The sequence below is a fragment of the Calypte anna genome, chromosome 5 (assembly GCF_003957555.1).
Source record: "Calypte anna isolate BGI_N300 chromosome 5, bCalAnn1_v1.p, whole genome shotgun sequence".
NCBI classification, from domain to species: domain Eukaryota; kingdom Metazoa; phylum Chordata; class Aves; order Apodiformes; family Trochilidae; genus Calypte; species Calypte anna.
The window spans coordinates 9,279,507-9,300,365 of NC_044250.1; the positions used below are offsets into that span (position 1 = coordinate 9,279,507).

General features: G+C 40.6%; 2 protein-coding genes across 10 annotated transcripts in view; both read left to right on the plus strand.

Moving 5' to 3' along the window:
- Positions 1-3,328: 3,328 nt before the first annotated feature.
- TMEM41B (transmembrane protein 41B) lies at positions 3,329-13,833 on the plus strand. Of its 8 annotated transcripts, none has more exons than XM_030451141.1 (8): positions 3,329-3,523; positions 5,126-5,243; positions 6,368-6,496; positions 8,179-8,272; positions 8,430-8,534; positions 10,158-10,296; positions 10,378-10,519; positions 11,089-13,833. In XM_030451141.1, the coding sequence occupies exons 1-8, from the start codon at positions 3,448-3,450 to the stop codon at positions 11,333-11,335; spliced, it is 1,050 nt and encodes a 349-aa protein (XP_030307001.1). In that variant the 5' UTR covers positions 3,329-3,447; the 3' UTR covers positions 11,336-13,833. The 8 variants fall into 8 exon arrangements, with proteins under 8 accessions (XP_030307001.1, XP_030307002.1, XP_030307005.1 ...); XM_030451142.1 differs by having other exon boundaries at positions 10,381-10,519; XM_030451143.1 differs by lacking the exon at positions 3,329-3,523 and adding an exon at positions 3,742-4,501.
- Positions 13,834-18,151: 4,318 nt separating this feature from the next.
- The window catches only part of DENND5A (DENN domain containing 5A), a 53,092-nt gene continuing 50,384 nt past the window's right edge, over positions 18,152-20,859 (plus strand). Inside the window, exon 1 of one of the 2 annotated variants that reach the window (XM_030451132.1) lies at positions 18,152-18,354. In XM_030451132.1, the coding sequence (XP_030306992.1) occupies positions 18,246-18,354 (109 nt within the window). In that variant the 5' untranslated portion in view covers positions 18,152-18,245. The remainder of the gene's footprint in view (positions 18,355-20,859) is intronic. The other variant, XM_030451131.1, reaches the window with a different exon arrangement.

Genomic DNA, 20,859 nt, shown 5'->3' on the forward strand with positions numbered 1-20,859 from the left:
TAGTTCTCATATAATTAGAAATAACTCATATTCTGCATTTAAGCTATAGTTTCCAAAACCTAATTCTTTTAAAGCTTATGGGTTCTTACCTCATTCAGTCTATAGTTATTTCCTTGACCACTTACTGAGTTCCAATTACCAAAACTCCCTCTCCTTTGAACACATAAGGGATATGGCTTATGGTGATACTTTTCATTCTTTGTTCTCTTTCCAGTAAATGAGTCTAATTCAAAATTTAAATATAGATTCTGAGTTACTTTATTTACAGTGAGTCCTAAGGAACATTGCCCAGACATATCTCTTTTTTCCTGAGTGAATACAGAGGTTTCATTGGTATTTTTTAGGTGTAGGTGTCTTTTTAGGTGACCATTGAAATTGTCAGCAGATACAAAACACCGCTGACAGTTTCACAGTTAAGTAAAGTCGCCAACACCTTCACAGCAGCCCGACTTCCCCCCCAGGGAAGCAAGAACAGCATCAACCAGACAGAGTCTTCTGATAATCTAGTCTAAAAAGTAGCACTTATCCAGTATATTCCAACTTCAAAGTGATCTAGTTAATGAATCCTTAAATTTCACTCTTGGCAGCAACTCAGAAAGCTGGAGTTGCTTAACACTGAACACTGAGCTTGTTAGAGTAATCTTCTCTATTTGTAATGAGAAACACACTAACACTGGGAGCTTACTGCAGAATCAACATCCTGGGAAACATCTGCAGGCCATGCACTTGTACTAAATAGAAGGGGAAACATGGAGCAAATTTCTCCAACAAACAATGCTGTAGTTGTTTGTTGTGTGTCTCACAGTGCTCAGACAGTGGGAACTGTAGAGAACTTAGCAAGAGTCAGGTATTCAGTCTAACCTTTGTTGTCAGGTTACCTGCATTTGGATAACAAAGGGGCTACACAATGCAAAACAAGTTAATTACGAGTCAGGTATCAACTGAAGCAGTCTCTGACTCCTTGTCTCTGAGTAATTACTGAACAACACACATTACTGAACAACTTGCAGTGGTACATGGCACTGTGTACATTCACACCCCTTTGTGCAAACCACTGCACCAAGGTGATAGCCCTTGCAGCATTTAGAATTTACGTATTTTATTTACATCTTTCAGTATGTCCTTTTCCTCGTCTGTTTTAGGCTGACTTGGTAAACATTTTTCTGCATAATGATAATATTTATAAGTTTACTTCCAACATTCTTCAGTTTAGTATCTATTTGATGTTTTTGTCAGAAGTTATCCAGACAAGAATGAAGTCCCAGTGTTTGAATCATTTTACCTGGAGTATCAGAAGCAAAGGGATAATCACAGAGAGATGACAAACATGATGTGCATTTGCAATAGGGGGAAAACTCCTACCTGCTATGGTGTCAGAAATTCCCACCTTGCTAGTATCTACAATTTTATAGTGAAAGGGTTTGAAAGAACAAAGGATTCTGTCATCCGGCATCAATGCTCAGAGCAACAAGTTCATGGACCTGACTGGCTCCTCAGGGCCCTAGCTATTCTGAAATACCAATTAAAATATTAAAGTAGTGAATTACATTACGTAATTAAATATCTTTAAATAATTTGTTAAAAATTAAGAAATTCTTAGAAAATTAAAGCTTCATGTGGAACCTGGTAATGAATTAAAGCTTTATTTGGAATCTGATCACATTTTACAGTTTGGATTATTTCCTCCTACTGGATTTGGCAGGGGCTGTACTTTTGTACTAGCTTATTAGACTGTTTAGGTTTTAGGTGAATCATCAGCTTCCTGTAGACATTCACACTGTAGCAGTATATCAATAAAGCAACACTTTTAAGAGATCTTCTGTGTGCTGAACGGCCTCAGTGCCTTCTAGAGACTGGCTCCTGCTGTCTCTGGAAGCTGAAGGCACATGACTGATATTCAGGCATCCTTCCTCTCTGTAGGATGCTTAGCCAGGTCTCTGTGTTGGAAATGCTGCCAATATTCATCTCTTCCCCATCAGTTATAAATTTTTTGCCTTTGATATATTTGACTGCCAAATTTGATGCTGTTACTGCTGTTGCTTCAGGTAAGTTGGGAGATGGGTGGTAAGACACTTGCAGCAATTTGACCAGGGAAGTTGTGGATGTCCCCTCTTCTCTGGAAGTGTTCAAGGGGCTCTGAACAACCTGGTCTAGTGGAAGGTGGCCCTGCCCATGCAGGGGGGTTAGAAGTAGATGCTCTTTCAATCAAAACCATTCTATGATCTCAGTAAATACAACAATCTGGAAACTTTTACTGCTATAAAATTACTTATATCCTGTACAAGCAATTTTAAAATATGTTTAATCACAGTATAAAGTTAGTTACAGCCAGAGTATTCAGATAAATGAGGCTGAAGTCAAATCTTGAATCGGTGCCCAGCTCCCTCATCAGCTTAATTCCTAGACTAAGACCCTGAAAAAGGGTTGAAGATTTTTAAGTAGATACAGCTTCACAAGGAGAGGGTGACTATCTCCCTTAGCAAACAGGTCTGCCCAGATGCTTTGGCCATGGGTGTTGTCCCCAGGTGCAGTGAGTGCACTCTCTGGAGAACACTGTAACACTTCCCGGTGCCGGGAGGGTTGTAAGGTTAAGAGATGTTCCATTGCCAGAAGACTGTGAGGAAATAGGTGACTCGAGGTCAGATTCCGCCTGAATGACAAGGAATCTGTGAACATCGGAACACGGCGCTCTGGCTTTTTTGAGGGATTTCAATCGTTACTGACAGGAAGAGACATGAAGAAAACCCTAAGGCAGATAAGAGTTTTCTTTGTTTCCGGCAGAGAGCAATCCGGCTTGTTGGAAACAGCGCCCTGAAACTTTCTTTTCAAAAAGGAGGAAGAAACTGGCTCGAAAACCTAAACAACCTGACTGCAAAGATCAAGTACGATTTTCCTTTTCCTCGGAGCCCCAAGGCTCTACCACACAGCCCAACCTCCACCCTCCCTCCTGAGGGAAGCTCCCACCCAGGTTCACAGCTGTAACTCCGTTACCGGGGCAGAACAAGTGCACAGAACAAGTGCGGGATTTATCCCGCTTCCCGCAGGCACACGCGGATTTTGGTTGCGGTCGGGGAGCTCGGGCTGAGGGGGCATCCCGCACCGTAATTACCCCCATGGAGCGCACACACAGTTACCGTATATACCCACACGACTTTCACTGACCGGAGCTGCTACCGTAATTACCGTCGCTAACCCACCGCCGCATTTCACTACGTGTAGCCCCACACGTGCTCCCGTACATCATGGCGTACAAGCGCACGACCGTAATTACCCTCATACAAGCGGCAAACCTGGGCGGCGCATGCGCTTTGCGGCGCCGGGGGCGGGAGCGCGACCCGGTGGGGTGAGGAGCGGCCGGTCCCGCCTCCTTCCCTTGCTTTTCGGTGCCGCCGCGGCCTGCCCTAGGTCTGATTCGCCGGCCGGCGGGCCCCTGGATACCGCAGAGCCATGGCGCAGCGGAGGGCGGCGGAGCGCGGGCCTTGCGAGGCGGAGAGCGCCAGGCACCAGCGGCAGCTTCTAGAAGGTGCCCGGGGCTGGGGCGGCGGGAGCGCGCGACCTCGTCCTGCCCGCGGTCACCGCCCGCGTCGGACTGGGACGCTGCCCCCGCCCGGTACCAGCTCAGCAGGCAGCGTCCCCCGGCCCCGTCCGACGCGGGCGGTTGGGCCGGAGAGCGTCAGCACAGGGCTGCCTTAGGGAGGGTCGGTGGGGGTGAGGCGGGCTCCCGTCTCGGGGCCTGTCAGCCGCTACCCGCGGCAGGGCCGGGGGATGAGAAAGGGACAGCGAACCCTCTGCCCCCAGCACGGTGGCGAGGAAGCGCGTGGGTTCCGGTGTGTGTGTTGTTCCGCTACCGGCTTGTGATATAAAAAGTGGCAGAAAGTGGATGTTCGGTGTGCTTTTGGTCCTCTAAGTTTTTATTGTTTAATTTACATCCTTGCTTATTTTAATCTGGAGGAGGTGTTACTAAAATAGGCGTTCCTGAGGGATTTACGCGTGTTAAGTGCTGCGCGGATACCACCTCGGCCCCTTCGGCCTTAGCGGAGCCGGTGCATGCACACCTGTGGGGTCTCGCTGACCTCAAAGCTAAAAACCTTAAAGGGAGTAAAATTCCCAGCTCGTCCGGCTGGCTCCGTGTTGTCCCCGGGTTTCATCATCCTTTCCCTCAGTTTCACAACAGGGATGGCACTGCGACCCACTTGAATGTTGCGCGTTGCCGCTGTAGCCCTGTCACCGCATGGGAACACAGCCCTGGCATTATTTGTGGCCAAGGCTGACACTCCCTGCCAAGTGGTGCAAGCCTTGCCCTGTCTGAGCAAAACGTGGTAATCCATGCACACATACACCCCCTCCTCTGCATGCAGAGAGTTTATTTCTCTGTTTACAATTTTTGGTGTGTATAGCTGCATCTGTGCTCATCAGTGTGGACATATTGGTGAAAATCTTAAGTATAGAAGCAGTCTAAAACATGGTACTACTTAAACTACTACTTCATTTATGCAGGAAGGTAAAGGCTAATAAAATTTACATTTTAGGCATATCCAAGAGACCTCTTCTTTACATTAATATAAAATCTGCATAATTTCCAAGTCTGAGAATTGTAATTTGTATATGCAAGGCAGGTTTGTGTGTGCTTACGTACATTTTCTCATGATGAGATTCTCACCTAGCTGGCTAGTGACTATGCCTGGTGCTCTTCCTTGGGAGGAAAAAAAAATTTTTTCATGGGTGTATTTCACAGTTGCATTGTACACAGTGAAGGTTTAATTGCTAGTTAAATCTGGTTAATTAGGCAGAGAATTAATGTCAAAAAGGGAAAAATGTGTTGCTTTGTGTTGCTTTTTTTTTTTTTTTTTTACATATTTTTTTATTAATTGAGACTTAAACTATAGTTTGTTAACCTGTATGGGATATTTGCCAGTGTAAGAACTTCAGATATGTTTGAAAGCTTTCAGGGAATGTGAGCAAAGTGTTGTATATGCTATTGAAAGCAATGGTGGGAAGATTATGTCCATGAATATTATGTCCAACCTCTACATTTCCTTAAGGTATAAGTTTGAAATCTGCACTAAGGTATGAAGGGGGGTTTTGATGTTGTATTGGTTTGAACTTTGTTTTTGTTTAATTTCAGGGAAAGCTCAGGCAGAAGGTGGATCAGCTCGGACATCACTTCTTATTTTAGTGTCAATCTTCTTATCAGCTGCTTTCCTTATGTTCCTGGTATATAAAAATTTTCCACAACTTAGTGAGTAAGTATGTCAGGAAGGATTAATTTATTTGCTTCTCATTCAGGATCAACTTGTAGAGCAGCCTACATGAGGTTAAGTGATTTTTTTAAACTGACATGAGTTAATTATAGTTATACCTTTAAAAAATAAAAAGGTAATTTGAGTGTATGTCCTAGAATGCAGGGATACAAAGCTTAATGCTAACTGGTAGAATCTGTCTAATGAATTGTACTTGATGTAGGGCTTGTGTTGGACACTTAAGATACTGTTTTGAAAAGCTACCCTGGTCACATTAGTATTGGTAGCTCACTATGTTCTTAACCTTTTTCAGTTAAGATCTGAAACATGCTTGGTTAGGGCTAGGTTTATTTTAAAATTCCTTGTGCCCTGGTGTAAGTGCAGGCTGTCATCAGAAATGGACATGCTGCTTCCTTCTTAGCTAAGCTTCACATTCTTTTTCTCTTTTTTGTTGCATGGGAAGGTAGCTAGTTTGGAAAGATGAAAGCCTGCTTGTCTGACAATTTTCTTTTTTTCTTTTAGTAGTTAATTTTCTGTCTGATTAACTTGCTCAACAAGTTCAGTTTGCAACAGTCCTATCACTAAGTCTGATACAGAGGAAGAGAGGACACTCAGCTGTGCTGCCCAGGGTTGCACCAGATTAAGGTGTGACATGACATTTTGCTCTTAAGGCTTTGTTTGCTTGTGAGGTAAAGCTCTGTTGCTCTTGCTGCACTTCAAATGTTATGACCGTAGTGCTGAGGCAGTTGCAGTTAGTTTTGGCTGAAATGTTGACTGCTGTTCAGTTGCCAAGGTTTGGTTTGAGTAATTATTTCTTTTTGACCAGTACTTGGTGAGAAGGAAACCCCAAAACCCTAGAAATGAAGCTGGTTATGGTAATGAATAAAAAAATATGATATGCAAATATCTACAATTGAGGATTTTCTAATATAAAATATGCTGTAAATATTGTGTTCATCTAAAAATGTTATCACAACAGTAACCACCTGTTTTCTTTGCTGAATGTGTAGTTTAGTAACATAGTGTGTCTAATAATTGATATATTCAAGAAGTAATTTTACTGTACTATTGAATTATATTTACAACCATTACAACAATTTGTTTTGTTGTGTTTTTTTTCTTCCCAGAGAAGAAAGAGAATATATAAAGGTTCCTAGAGATATGGATGATGCAAAGGCCTTGGGAAAAGTCCTGTCCAAATATAAGGACACATTTTATGTTCAAGTATTAGTGGCTTATTTTGCAACATATGTTTTGTATCCTTTTCTGATATAAATGGCAGTTTTGATAGGTGTATTTATCTTAAAAAAAAAAAAGAAAAAAGAAAATACAGTCTTATAAATTCTTGATTGTGAGTTTAAAAGGCTAACTTACCTATGTGCATTTATAAATAGAGATAGATATTCCAAAATGTTTGAACTTAAAAACCTTTCTTATATGTTCCAGGAGGTGTTTTGTATCATAAAAAGGGGTTGAGTAGAAGAAAATCACTGCTACTGCAGATGTGCATGCAACTCACCTTGACTGTGTCTACCATGGGCAGTATTATCAGCTTTGATAGTAGACTTGTTCTTATTTTAGGGTTACGCTAACATCTTAAATTGCAAACAGAATTGTCAGTTATATTACTGCTAAATCTAAAGGATAACTGAGAATGCTGCACTGCTTTTCCTTGAGACAGCCGAAGTGTCACATATGTGTCATGTTACAGAATATTGTGCAATATTTCTCAAGGAAAGTGTTCTGAGCTTTCCTTTCATCCCTTTAGTGCCCACACTGAAAAAACAAATCTTTGTTTCCTACTAAAGAGAGCTGAAGTTCTGAAGTACTTTCTGCGTAGGGAGGCACAAAGGCTACTTGTGCTGTGTCTTAACTTCTTTTTCCTGGGTGCTGACTATTAATTAATCATTAAACCAGTTCTTAATGGGAACACTTGACTAAAGGTTAATAACTTTTAAAAGCCATATGAGAAATCTGTTTCATAGTTTAAAGCTGGAGGCTTTCGTAACTCAAAGAAAAATAAGCAGTGAATGTGCCATTAGTAATTATCCTCTAGTTTGTTCTTTTTAAGTTCATAAATAATAGATTTCTGAAGAAAATTAAAATGTTAATGTATTAACAAGAAGTAGAACAGAATTAGCAGTTTATTGAAATACTGTAGCAGCTAATACACTAACTGTCTCAGCAGTAGACAAGCAGTTGACAAGCATGTTGGTTATCTCAGAATCTTGACACTTGGATAAAAGCTGTACTGGTTGTAATCAACTTGGAAGATTATGAATTCAGTGAGCTTTTTTTTTTAATTTTATAAGACTTCTGTCCAAAGTGGGCAATACACCATAGTCTCAAGTGGGCCTAGCAAGCCATAAGTTCATGTTTACTTATGCTGCAGAAACTCAGATTTTGCCTTTTTGAGAAATTGTGAATGAAATTAGTGATCATGTATCCTATTTATCTAATGACTGCACCATACCTGTTTTTAAGGAAGTAGCAGTTGCCTTCATACATGTCAGAATTCCATGAAAATCATAGTAGTTAGGAGGTCAGACAGGAGTGCTGTAAATTACTTGGAGACAATGGCTGAAATCTGCATATCTCTACTTGACAATGCAAAATCCGAAGTATGTTTCCTGTAATGGCACAATAAATACCCAGTGTCATTTGTAGCACAGGCTAAGAAGAAAATGTGTTATAGCTTTTATCACTTAGTGACTAATTTTTGGATGTGTAGTGGTGAATCTATCCCTGGTTTCACTGTGCTTGGGCTTCTCATGTTACTCTGAGAATGTATTTTAAAGTAAAGATCTTCAGAGGCTATGCCTATTTATATTTATTCTTAAAATATGCATCCTGACTGCTGATAAAATTAAGCTCTGGGTAGCTTAATGGTTTTTTGTTTGTTTGTTTTGTTTTTTTCTCTTAATTAAGATACATTCAGCTTGCAGACATTTGCTATTCCTGGGTCTATATTTCTCAGTATCCTGTCGGGGTTTCTTTATCCCTTTCCACTGGCCCTATTTCTTGTTTGTCTGGTAAGTATGAAAAACAGTTTGTGAGAGCAATGGATAGTGCTATCCATTTGGAATACAACCAAGCATCTAACCAGCTTCCTGTTAGAAATGATCAGAGTCTGATTGAAAAAATTTAATTAGAGTTTCTGCTAATTTATTTTATTTTATTTTTTTTTAGTGCTCAGGACTTGGAGCTTCATTCTGCTATATGCTTTCATACCTAGTGGGACGTCCTGTTGTATACAGATACTTAACAGAAAAAGTAGTAAAATGGTCAGAACAGGTAAAGTTTCTAGAAATGCTGAAATTTATGCATAGTGGAACAGCATGGAAAACTAAGGGGTTTTGTGCTCTTGTATCTAGTTAAAAGAAAGGATTCCGACTCCTTTCTGACACAGTGTGGTTACTTCCTCTGTGTGTTTTTTAACAGTGGGAAGCATTCCTGATTTTATTGTGTTTCCTATGAGGAAGATGTTTTTACCTAGGAAAAGTTTGCACCTGATAACCTCCCTGGATTTGTGTTTTATAGAGAAAGAGAACCTGTATCTGTATTTCTAATTACCGAATTTTAATTTGAAGATGTTTTTGGAGCATTTTCAAGCTGTCTCTTAGAGTATCTGGTAACATTAGCTTCAGCAACTGTTAATAGTGAGATGAAGTTAAAGATTATGCAGTACAAAATTGTAGCTTGATTAGTGTTTGACCTAATGTCTCTTGCTTCAATACTCTGAAATATACTCAAACAGGTATTTTTTTTTTAAACTATGAAGCACAACTTCCTAGTGTATTCTGTTCAAGATTTTTGAATCACCAAAGAATATTTTAAACTTGTTCCCCATTAGATAAGATATACACAGTTGGCCATATTAAATAATATAGTAGTATAGATAATAGTATTTTGACTTGACTTGAGTAAATCTTAATATTGCAGTATAATCTTGAGGTTGTGCCCTGAGTAGCAAATAGTTATGTCCATTAGTAGAACTGGCTATGTGATTTAAACTTACGTAATTTCTTTTGCAGCTCGTCTTGCTATTTTCAGGTTAAATGGACTATGTAATTCTTGCATTTTGAGGGCTAGGACATCCTGTATGCAGGATCAACCACTGTTTAAATATTTGGTCTTCACCAAGATTAAAAAAACCCACAGTGGGGTTACAGGACAATAGCAGAGCCACTGACTTTACCGTTGCAGTTAATGCTAAAGCTGGGGAAAAATCCAGGGTTGTGACTGTGGTGGGCTGCTATGGGAGATTTCAGATGAAATTGCAATCAGACTGGGTTTGATTTCAACTTTGAAAAATGTTAGGATTTCGACTGTCAGGTGACCATGCTTAGGCTTGGTGAAAGCCTGTCAGGATAGGCCAGAAATGATAGATGCTTGAAAGGATTGATGTCCTTAAGCCAGGCTGGGAGGAGAGGCTTTGATGTAGTACTCCAGTGGAAGGAGCTGGACTTGAGAGTATAATGAAACCGGAAATAAAATGGGGTAATGTTAAAGCTCTAATGCAGGTAGATATGTTTTGCAACTGCACTGGCAGCAATCACATGATGATCTTCAGAGCAAAAGTTTTAGCAATAGGATGAGGACCTGTCTGTGTCGATTGGGAGTGCAGAAGTTGCTGCACTCACTTGTTACTTGCATCAAATTACTTGTTTGCTGTTTCAAACAAATCATGATCATGTTCTACCACAGACTGGTATTTCCAGACTAACTTCAGTACTATTTAACAGGTGATTCACTGATGACTCTCCATTGAGTCACCGTTTGGCTGATTTTTGTTTGCAACTTGTAAATTTTTACAGAAGATACACAAAGAGCCCCTAACAAACACCTTGTGGTGAATTTATTGTGTTTTTTCAAGGCAGGAAGTTTTTACTGAATTTTTTGCTTTTGTTTTGGCAGGTTGAACGACACAGAGAACACCTCATAAACTACATAATATTTTTGAGAATAACACCTTTTCTTCCCAACTGGTTTATCAATATAACATCTCCTGTAATTAATGTGCCATTGAAAGTATTTTTCATTGGCACTTTTCTAGGTAAGCATTCTGGCTAGTGAACTGCAGTTTGGGGGTAGCCTGAAGTAATATTGTTTGCTCCTCTTTGTATGTGGTGTTTAGCAGAAATTACCACCTGTTGGACAGCTGAAAGATTACAAAAGAATATTATTTCTGTACTTCTTGATGAGTGGAGCATAAGCTCTGTAAGCACCCATAAGCATCGAAAGATTAATCAGGACTGTTCTGATGAACTGGATCAGAGGTAATGAGCCCAGGCTAATTACTTGCTTAACGAAACGTGTTATATAAACACTCTGTTAGTAACTTTTTGTTTTACTCCATGACTATGAATGTCTCAAAGCTCCTATATTGAACTCTTTAATGGAGTGAGGATGCATATGCCTTTGACATAAAGGGTTGTTTTTTCCCCTTCCCACTCAATTTTGTTCATCATAATACTTCTTCCTAAGAGTGAATTCATAATTTAACTAATTTAGTGCTAAACACTAGCTTTCTAATTGCCGTATTTTTACAAATATGTTAGGAAACAATTGATATTTTTCCTTGATGAACTTAAATGAAATCTAATAGACAACTTGAAACTGCAGAATCTAAAGAGCAGAGATTATCTCCCTTGTCTTCTGTTAGAGTTGGTATAAAACTGGTATATATGAGCTGGTATAAAACCAGAGTTTTTTGTCTTTGAATTTTGTATGTACAAACATCTTAACTGTTGGATTACTGACATGATTTCCTTTTTATTTTTTTCACTCTAACGAGCTGGTTTTTTTCTTCTTTTGCTCCTCCTACACTTCCAATTCCCTGCTCCAGGTGTAGCACCACCGTCTTTTGTAGCCATAAAGGCAGGAACAACGCTATACCAACTTACAACAGCAGGGGAAGCTGTTTCCTGGAACTCTGTTTTTGTTCTCATGATTCTAGCCATCCTCTCCATCCTACCAGCTGTCCTCCAGAAGAAATTGAAACAGAAGTTCCAATGAGGATCAGACTGGACCAGAATTTCCCATACTTCATCTCAGGATCAGCACTTCTGATATTTGTACATTTGCTTTTCTAATGGATCTTAAGCAATTGAAGAGGAGGCTTGTAATTGATAAGAATGTCTTTAAATGAACATGTGGCCTAAAATTCAAGAAAATGTATTCAGAAATGTACTGCATATAGTTTTGTAACCAAACTGTCAGTGTTTTACTCTGGGAGGGGATGTGTGTGAGGAAAGTAAAAATACAAGTACAACACTTTGCTCTGATTACATGCAGAGCAAAAATAGCAATGTAGGAATAAAGTACAGATAATGCTTTCTAAAACTTGCAGTAAAAATCCCACCTTAATTATTCAGTCCAATTTTGTAACATTCTCTGTAGGCTTGCATGTGATTTGGTCTGAGTACATTTCTCATCAACAGTATTTCTCCTTTTAGTTTTGCCTTGGGAGTTCTAAAATAATAGCTTAATATAATAACGGTGCTCACTCAGAGTAAAGATTTTTTTTTTTTTGCAGTACTTCTGATCATTTACTTTTATTTATTAGTGCTGTGTTGACTTAAATACTTGAACCTACATATGCTTTACTAACTGGATTAACAAATGTCACATCATTCCCTCTTGTCCTACATAGTTTTATTCTGGGAGAGTGTATAGGAAGGCAGAGAGCAGGTTAGAATTTTGATTGTGGCTGGCTGATGATTTTGAAGTTCTAACTTCTAATTTTTTAATGTTGATTACTTTGCCAGTATTTTACCTGCTTATATTTATCCTGCCAATTTAAGAAAATTATCATATGATTAGCTAAAACTTTCGTTTGCAAAAAATCTTCAAGCAGTGTAATATTACCTTTTCTCAAGCAATATGTATGGAGTATAAAATCTTCCATTTCAACAGGATTACCTAGAGGAAATGTCAGGTACACAAACTGGTGCAGTTCTTATTAAAGAGCTGATCCCATATAATGTTCAAAGCATCCAGTAACAGAAGGATCTAGTGTCAATGTATATAAAACTGAAAAGATCATTCCACTGTCTGTAGACTTGGTCTACCAGCAATGAGTCACCATTAAGCAGAAGTACATATATTCACTCAGTGAGGTATATGATACCTCCCCTTGTATGCTTATAACTGTTCTAGTTTGTTGTGGTATCAGTGAAATCCCATAAAATGAGGCTCTGATCAGCAAGAAACTGAGGTGCGTGTTTAAGTTTATCCTACTGAAACCACTGCTGCCTACAGGCTTTAAGTTGGTGCCCCTGAAGTATCTTGCTGGACAGGAGTTGCTCCAATTCAAGAGTTTGTCTGCATCCTCATGTTAAGTCATGATAGATCATTTGAGATTTAAGAGAACAGTTCCTTAAATGCGGTAATGTGAAAGAGTTTTGTTCTTTTTGTAACATAATGTTAATTGACTCCTTCATTTAATCACAGTATTACATGTAAATATATAGTAAATATTAATACACTGTTTGCCTTTTATTTAAATTTGGCTGCACAGTATATTGTATTTTTATATAGGTAGATAAAGGAATTCATATCACTTCTGTTTGCAAATTTATTGTAAGATCATCTAGCTTCAGCAATTGTTCTGTTATTTAGAATTTACTCTAAAAGTGTACTTTACTGACACTTAAAACTGAACAGTGATTATTTTCATTGCTGCAGTTCTAATCTCAGAGGTCATCTACCCAGGGGATTTATTCTGTAGTAAATATGGGTGTGAATTTAGCTGTTGTGAGCAAGTGTCCCCTGGACTACTGAGTCTGAAGTTGCTGTAGATTTACAGCCTACTTTTCTGCATAGTTAATTTTTTATGCAGATGAACACTCAGAATGAATTACCTACTACTTATTATCCGTTATGGTTTTTCTCAAAATTAGTCTCAATTTCTGGTCAATAAAAGATGCTGTTGTAAAACCCCTTCTGTTCTGTATAAAGCCAATGTTTTGGTGGAAGTTGGACACTGAAGAAGGAACTGAACTATGTTTCAATGGAACTGAGATATATTTCAATTTAATATGACTCGTGCTGGACCTTTTCACTGAGTTGTATTTCACTGTGTAGCTGGGATCTGGCTATGTTACTGAAACCCTGTTCTGTTTCAGCCATAGTCTGAGTTCCCATTACAGTGGCTAATTTTAAAAGATTGAAAAATAAGCTTATTTTCTTCTGCAAAACTAGCTTTTTTTTTTTTTTTTTTGACTTATCACTTTTGTGTTTATCTTCAGCTGCCAGGGGCTTTTGGCAGTTTTCTACCCTATGAAGATTCCTTCTGAGGGTTGTGAAGAGTGAGAAAGGCCTTGTGAAAAAGGCAAAAGAGCACTGTGCTGTGGAATACTGTACTATTTCCTTTATGGAATTCTGCAAGTGACCCAAGAATCTTTTAACGAGAACAGTGGCTACCATAAAACAAACTGGGAAAACAGGAAGATTTAGCTTTGTTTTTTAATTGCAAGGAATTTTAAGCTGTTAGGTGACCTGTTTATTTTTCAGATTTTTTTGATCTCTGCATGACATCATTACTAAATGTCTGTTGTTGTTTGATAATAAAGCTATTATATAAAACTTTAAACACTGTATTTTTTTAGTACAATGAAGCATGTTGAACTTCCCACTCAGCTTAATTTTTTATTAACCTGTTTAAGAGGGATGAGTTCCTAAATTTATTTTAAAATGAATGATTAAAAATTAAACAGTTGATTACATATGTAGATTAATTATTTTTTCTATATTTTAGGAACATAGGTAAGCTTGACTTCCTTTCTGTCTGAAATTAATTTCTCACATAAGCCAGTAATTTTGAAAAGTTTTTATATTTTGCACTGGAAAGCAATTAGGTCTAACTTGTTTTAGCTCAACTAGAATAACTTGCATTTTTTTTAAAATGAATTTCTTATGTCAGGCTAGTGCTAGTATTATGGCTTCATCCACCTTCCCTTAGTATTCTGTAATGTACAGTTTATGGAATTTTTTTTTGCCTTGTATGTAAAACTGATGCTGAAAGGCTATAAATAAGAAGTAAAAGTTAAAATTGCCAAGTCTTTAATTTAAAATGCTAGTGAACTATCATGTTATGCAAACAAAAGCCATATTTTGACTTCTTAGGTAACTTTGAAGAATTCCATGTGGTATTCTCAGAAGTCATTGTGTATGTTCTGTGATAAGCTAGTTTTATGATAGTAGCCAAAATGTAGTGGGCATTAAAACTATTGCTGCCTCATCTGATTCAGTTTACTCTGGATTAAGCTGAACAGCCAGCAGAATCAATTCAACCAGGTAGCTGATGAAGGACTGCAACACCCAGCAGCTGCTTCAGGTATGTTTTTTTCAAGTGTAAGATGTGAAATAGAAGCATAGGGAATATCCCTGGGGTGGGGATTGAAAGAGAGGAGGTTGGGCTGGGGGCAGCCTCAACCAAGAGGCTTGGTCATCAAGCTAGTTTGCAGTGGTGAGACAGGTCTGAGATCAAGATAGAATGCAATAAGAAACACAAGGTCAGGAATCAATCTAGTAAGGGTTTGACTTAAATGGATCAGCAGCTGATGGGGTTGAGACCTCAGCTGAGGCGGTGCAGGGCCACTAAGGCCTTTTAGTGTGCTCAGAACCCTCTTAGAGCTTTTTCTATCTTGGTATGCTGACTTTGATGGGACTTATTCTGAGCTCCATCCTCTAATAGCCTCTGACTCTCCTCCAGTGTTAAGAGAGATCCTAAATGCTGTCTGAATATTTGAAAATGTATTAAGCAGATACAGTAAATTAGACATTCTGATACCCCAGCCCATTTGCAGATCTAGTGTCTTACCAAGGACATTAGTCCCGACAGCCACCAGTCTTCAAAACAGCCTACAGACTTGACATAGTCAAGTTCACACATGGTTAATATTGTGCAGTTTGCTGAAAGCCTCTTGATCCTGTGTTTGCCTTGGTCTTGATATCAGGGTATTATCTCCATGGTTGATGTTATGGTCAAAGGGCACCCTGTAATGATATAAAGTTTAACGTTGGGGTTAAACTTTTTGGGGTTCTTGGGCTGCTTTTGCAGCCATTGTGTTGTTTCTTGGACCTCCCCCAAGTTGGAAATATGCAGACCTTCTTGAAACTGTAGATTTTTTCAACAGGCCTTCTTGGCTGTCAGTGCCTTGGCCTTTGCCTGAACTTTGGAGGATGCAGCTTCCTTAGGGGCACCATCCTCGACAACTGGATGTGAAAGGAGTAGAAACAAACCTGTCCCATACTTGGCCTCTGCCCTCATCTTTGATACTGACGAACTTCAACCTCGCCAGCAGGTGGCCTGGTGCCACTGCTTATCTGAGGCTTTGGAAGCCTAGCAGTAGAGAGACCTGCACAACAGAACTATGACCTGCTGACAAGCTGCATCAACAGCAATGTGCTCCCAAAGAAGATGGGGAGAAGGACACTGCTGCATGGTAACTTAAGAAACGTTCAGCAGCTTGACACGACAGTTGTCACCTTATCTGTACCCTGATGTGGGAGTTTATGTGTGTTAGGTGAGCTCGTGTGCAGGCTGTGTTCCAGAAGTCTGTTGCATTGATACTGCTTACACCAAATGCATTGCCATTAACAAACCACAGCTAGTTTCAAGCATCCAGTTTTGCAGACTGGAGGTTTGCTTTGTTAAGTAATAGATTTTTTTCTTTTTTATTTAAAAAAAAAATCTTAAATTTCTTGATAAGTATCTTAATTGAAGTAGTTAGAAGACACGACATACAATCAGCACCCAGCAGCTGTAGAGATTGGTGTATGCTTTGAGCTGTTACCTTTTCAAGTTTACTTCATCTTGGGAAAACTGCTGCACAGAAGAGTGGCTGACACCCTGTTTCAGACTTTTTCAGTTCTCTGAGCAGTCTGAAACTCTTAAAGAAACTCTTAATTTGCTGCTTGGGTTTCTTACTGCTTACTAAAACAAGCTCTTCTAATAATAATGATTGTGATTGTTGGCAAAATAAGTCTTAACTAATATGAGGAATAATCAAGATATGTTCACATTAAGTTCTTTCTTTGCTGTTTTTCAGACTTTATTCTCTTTAAGGCTTGAGTTTGAAAAATCCTGGTCTTTGCATTGAAAACAGCAGCTGAAGCAACAGTGACTGACTTACCAAAGACAATGAATCTTTTAAATCACTTCCTACTTACTAATAGAGCTTTATGATTCTCTGGCTCAACAGTGATAGGTTCTACAGATTTCACAATGCCATAGATTTTCTCAACATCACAGAGAATACTTTCAAAAATTCCTCATGTTGAGTGTCATTGGCTTACTCAAGGATAACTAAGCAATTTGCAAAGTTCAGTGTCAAAATAGCCATATTTTGAGAGTTTCCTGTGATGAGAACACTGACAAAGTTACTGGCCTCTGATATCACAGATATTGCTTCTGGTCACTAGGCAACAGTATTTCAGAATTTAAATATTGAAGGGATGAAAAAGATACAGTGGAAAAGAGGCACTGACAATTGACATCACAGGATGATAAAGCTCTAGCTGTTTGGATTCAGCTACTGGATGCCTAGATTTAAGAGACTAGGTTGTAAGCTGGCTGGGAAAGTAGAGAATTTCTCTGACAAAGTATGCATGAAGTTTTCACAGTAAAAATTGTGGTGACTCTTGATTATCTTTCTTGATTAACCTTTTGTTGATTCTGTTTCATGCAGTTCCTCCCTTCCTTTCTTGTAGCAATTTGGCTCAAATATGAATTTTTCTTCCTCAACCATGACTTTCCTTTTAAAAAAATATTTCTTGCTCAGCAATGTGTATGTGTTTGAATATTACTGTTCAACAGATTTTTATTTCCCCGTTTTACTCTTTGACACCCCACCTCTGCTCTGTCAATATCTCTGCTGCTTCTTACAAATCCTTCTGATCCCCTCAGGCTATGTTTTTTGCTTAGAAGGGCTAAACTACAGTTCGGGCTTAGTCAGAATATATTTACCACATGTTGAATACATTGTCCACCACAAAAGCATGTGGAGAAGAAAAATATGCAAAAAAATGGCTAGAGAATGTAGCAGACTAAGAGCAACCAGAATTAGACAGTTTTGTTCTCTGTTGCTGTCTGCTGCAAAGAGCAGGCTCAATATAATCTAAACGTATATGCTTGTTGTAGAGTTAATTTGTGAAATTTCATTCTAATGTGGCTCCTAATTATCCAGCGATCTTTATGGAAATCTCTCCCTCAGGTTCACTAATGGTATAAAATTTAACTGTCAATCAAATCTAAGCAATACTTTCACTCATTGATGAGCCATTCTGTGTTCCACAAAGTCTTAACTGAATACCAATAGCATTAGCGCTTCTTACATCTTATCCTGTGGGTGACAGGGGAAGACCTCTCCAGGTGTCCTTTCAAAGCACCATCAACACCAGCCCGCGCTTTTCCCGAGCAGCTCTGGCAGCGCCTCCTTCTCCTCCCGAGCTGCGGAGTGGGACTGAGCTTCCCCTGCCTGAGGAGAGCCCGGGGGAGGCGGGGGGAGGGAAAACCCCCTCGCCCTCCGACCCCCGCCGCTTAGGCCCGCGCTGTACCCACAGGCTCCCCACCCGGAGGCACAGCGCAGAGCCGTGGTGCTCTCACCGCTGTCCCGGCGCTGCCCACTCCCTCACCGGCCCCTCAGTGTGTGGGCGCTCCTGAGGGACACAGCTCAGAGCCGCCATCCCGCGGTGCCCTCACGGGGCGGCCGCTCCTGAGGGGCACAGCGCGCGAGACCGCCCCTCACTCCCCCTCCCGGCCGGAGCATCAGCAGCAGGATGACGTCACCCCCCGAGCGCAGGGCGCAGGCGCAGCACTGCGGCTCCTCTGCCCGCGCCGCCCCCCGCAGGAGCATCTGGGGGCTGTACCCACAATGCTGTGCGGCGCTGCCCGCTCCGCTCCGTCATGGCGGCGGCCGCCTCAGCTGGCGCAGCCCCGCTGCCCGCCGCCGCCCGGCCCCGCACCCCCTGAGCCCCGCGCACCCCTCGGGCTCAAGCATGAGCGGAGGCAGCGGGGGCGGCTCCTCGGCACCCGGCCGTTTCGCCGACTACTTCGTGATTTGCGGGCTGGACACTGAGACTGGGCTGGAGCCGGACGAGCTCTCTGGTGAGTGTCCGCGGCCGTCAGCGGTCGCCTCGGTGGGGTTGGTGGCGGCGAGACGGCAGCCTCGGAGGTGGGGATCCGGCCTCACGGCTTCTCTGTTCCGCGGACCCCGCGTGCCGTCTGAGATGCCCCGGCGCAGTGCGGGGCGAACCGGAGGAGCCGCGGGCACCGCTGCTTGAGCTCCCGGTACCGGCGCCCCGGGCTCTGTGTAGCTGCCCTGGGTGCTTGCCACGCAGAAATGCTTGGCTGTGCACAGCCGCCTGTTTGTGGAAGTGTACCCAACTTCTTGAAAAACACCAACAAAACCCCAGTCTCTTTTAAGTGGCCTCTTCAAAGTGACGCTTGTGCGGTGGCGGTGATGTTATTTTAGATCATCTCAACGGAGATGTACTGCGCTCTTTTTGGAGCGTGGTTGCGTATATTAACTTTTAATCATGCTCCTGGGCATTTGATACTTGAAGGCGATCCTAATGAACCAGATTTTTTAGATAGAGACTTTTTGCTTGTTCCGTATCAAATTTTATTGTAGCATAGGATAGAAGTTCTCCTCCAGCAGTCTCTGACAAGAAATAAATCAGATTAGGAAGTAATTATTCTGTCAGGTGAGAATGTTCACACCAAATACCCAGGTAAACCAAATCAATTTGCACCACACAGCACTGTGTCAGACCGGTATTTTTAAGGTTGCAAGTCTGTTCTTTGTTTTAGCAGTGCCTCCTTGTTTCAGGTTTAGTTTCACTGTACTGGCTTCAATTAAATTAGATTACTTCTTAACATTTTTAATTGTTCAGAAAGATATAGGAATGTGATGGTGAAAACCTGACCTAACATCAGAACTTATTTTGTGTATTTGGGTACTTGACCAATTTTTTTTTTTTTTTTTTTTTGCTATTAAGATGTTATGAGGATGTTTTGTTTTACTTCATTGTATTTAAAAAACAAACAAAAAACCCAACAAACCCCTAAATAAACATTAGTTTCTTGTAGAGTAAAATTTGTGTTGGCAGAACTAATTTCTTGCACTGAACTCTCCTAAATTCTGGCTATGATAAAAACTTTGTTCTTTTTATTTTAATGTCTTCCACCAAAATTTCTCATCTCTTCCTCATGCTGAGCAGTACTTTACCCTAGAGGAAATCATGTTTGTCTAATGTTTAGATAACTGTAGACTACAGCTTGAGTCTTGAAGAGTGAGTAAAGCATAATGGTCTGCTCTATAATGGCACTTTAAATTATAGAATCAATTTAATTTAAGAAACCCAAGAGAACAAAATGCAATATAATTTCATTGAAGGATATGTGAGGTTCCACAGATTTTTCTTCATTAAATCATAAGTGTATAAAGTTTCTAGACTGTAAACAGTTATGATGTTAATTTTGTTACTCATTTATGATATATCTATTGATCTAAGTACTCAGTAATACTCCCTGGTCTTGATAGTAAAATGAATAACTCTTTTTGCATAATTAAATTTAAAACTAGCAGTATATTACTTTGAGCTAGCTAGCTAGCTAGTAAACTGGAAGACATCAATGCACAGGTCTGAAAGCTGGAACATGACGTTCTTTCTGTATTTGCTTTCCCTGGCAAGGGTTACATATATAGTATGTAAAATTGTTGTGCTCAGTATACCTTAGGTTCTGCTGTTCCACCTTGATCCTGTAATGGTGTTGCAGGTGACAAGATGAGGGGTTTGGGAGGGAGTAGATTTTAGTATTTGTGGAGGAGACTGATTTTTGCATGATTTGAAGAAAGGGTTTAAAAAAAGAGGGGGAGAAACAAGAAGGAGGGGGATAAAATGACGGTAATGTCACAGCATATGAGCTAGCTGGAATTCCGAGGCATTTTCTTGAGTTTGTTGTGTTACTGATAACGTGTGATAGTGTGACTGATAATGCTTTCAAATTGTGTCTCAGGTTTTAGCCTCCTCCGGTGTCCACTGATGCAAATGGAAAGGGCCTCTGTTGATTTCAGTGGGTTTTGGCTTTGAAACACTTTGTACTTCCTGCAAGGCTTTCTTGTTCCACTGAAAGGCTCATTGTGCACACCCCCCTTCCCCCTCCCTTCTTATTTCTGTGCTGACAAATAGATTCTGAATCCTTGTACTTTTGCAGCAATCGGCTTCATAAGTGCCCTTTGTTGGCAGAGCGGCGCGGGCTGAGCTGGTGTGGAGCGGGCTGGGTCCCCGGCAGTCGGAACCGGGCTCGGTGGGTCTCGCAGGGCTTGCTCAGCCTGGCTGATGTCATCGCCACCCCAGCGCCGCAGGAAGGCCCCCGGGGATGCTGCCGGCAGACTTTGTTCTCACCGAGCTAATGAAACTGTGTATTTTCCGTATTCAGCCTTAATATTGATGATAGTGTTTTCTCCAGGCTTATAAATGAAGCATAAGGTCAGGAATTGATGCTCATTCTCGTTGCTTTGCCTGAAGAGGCACCTCTGAGAGCGTTTTTCCTTTGTACGTTGGCAGCTTCCTAACTAGCACAGCTGTAATGCTTTTTCCTAAAAAA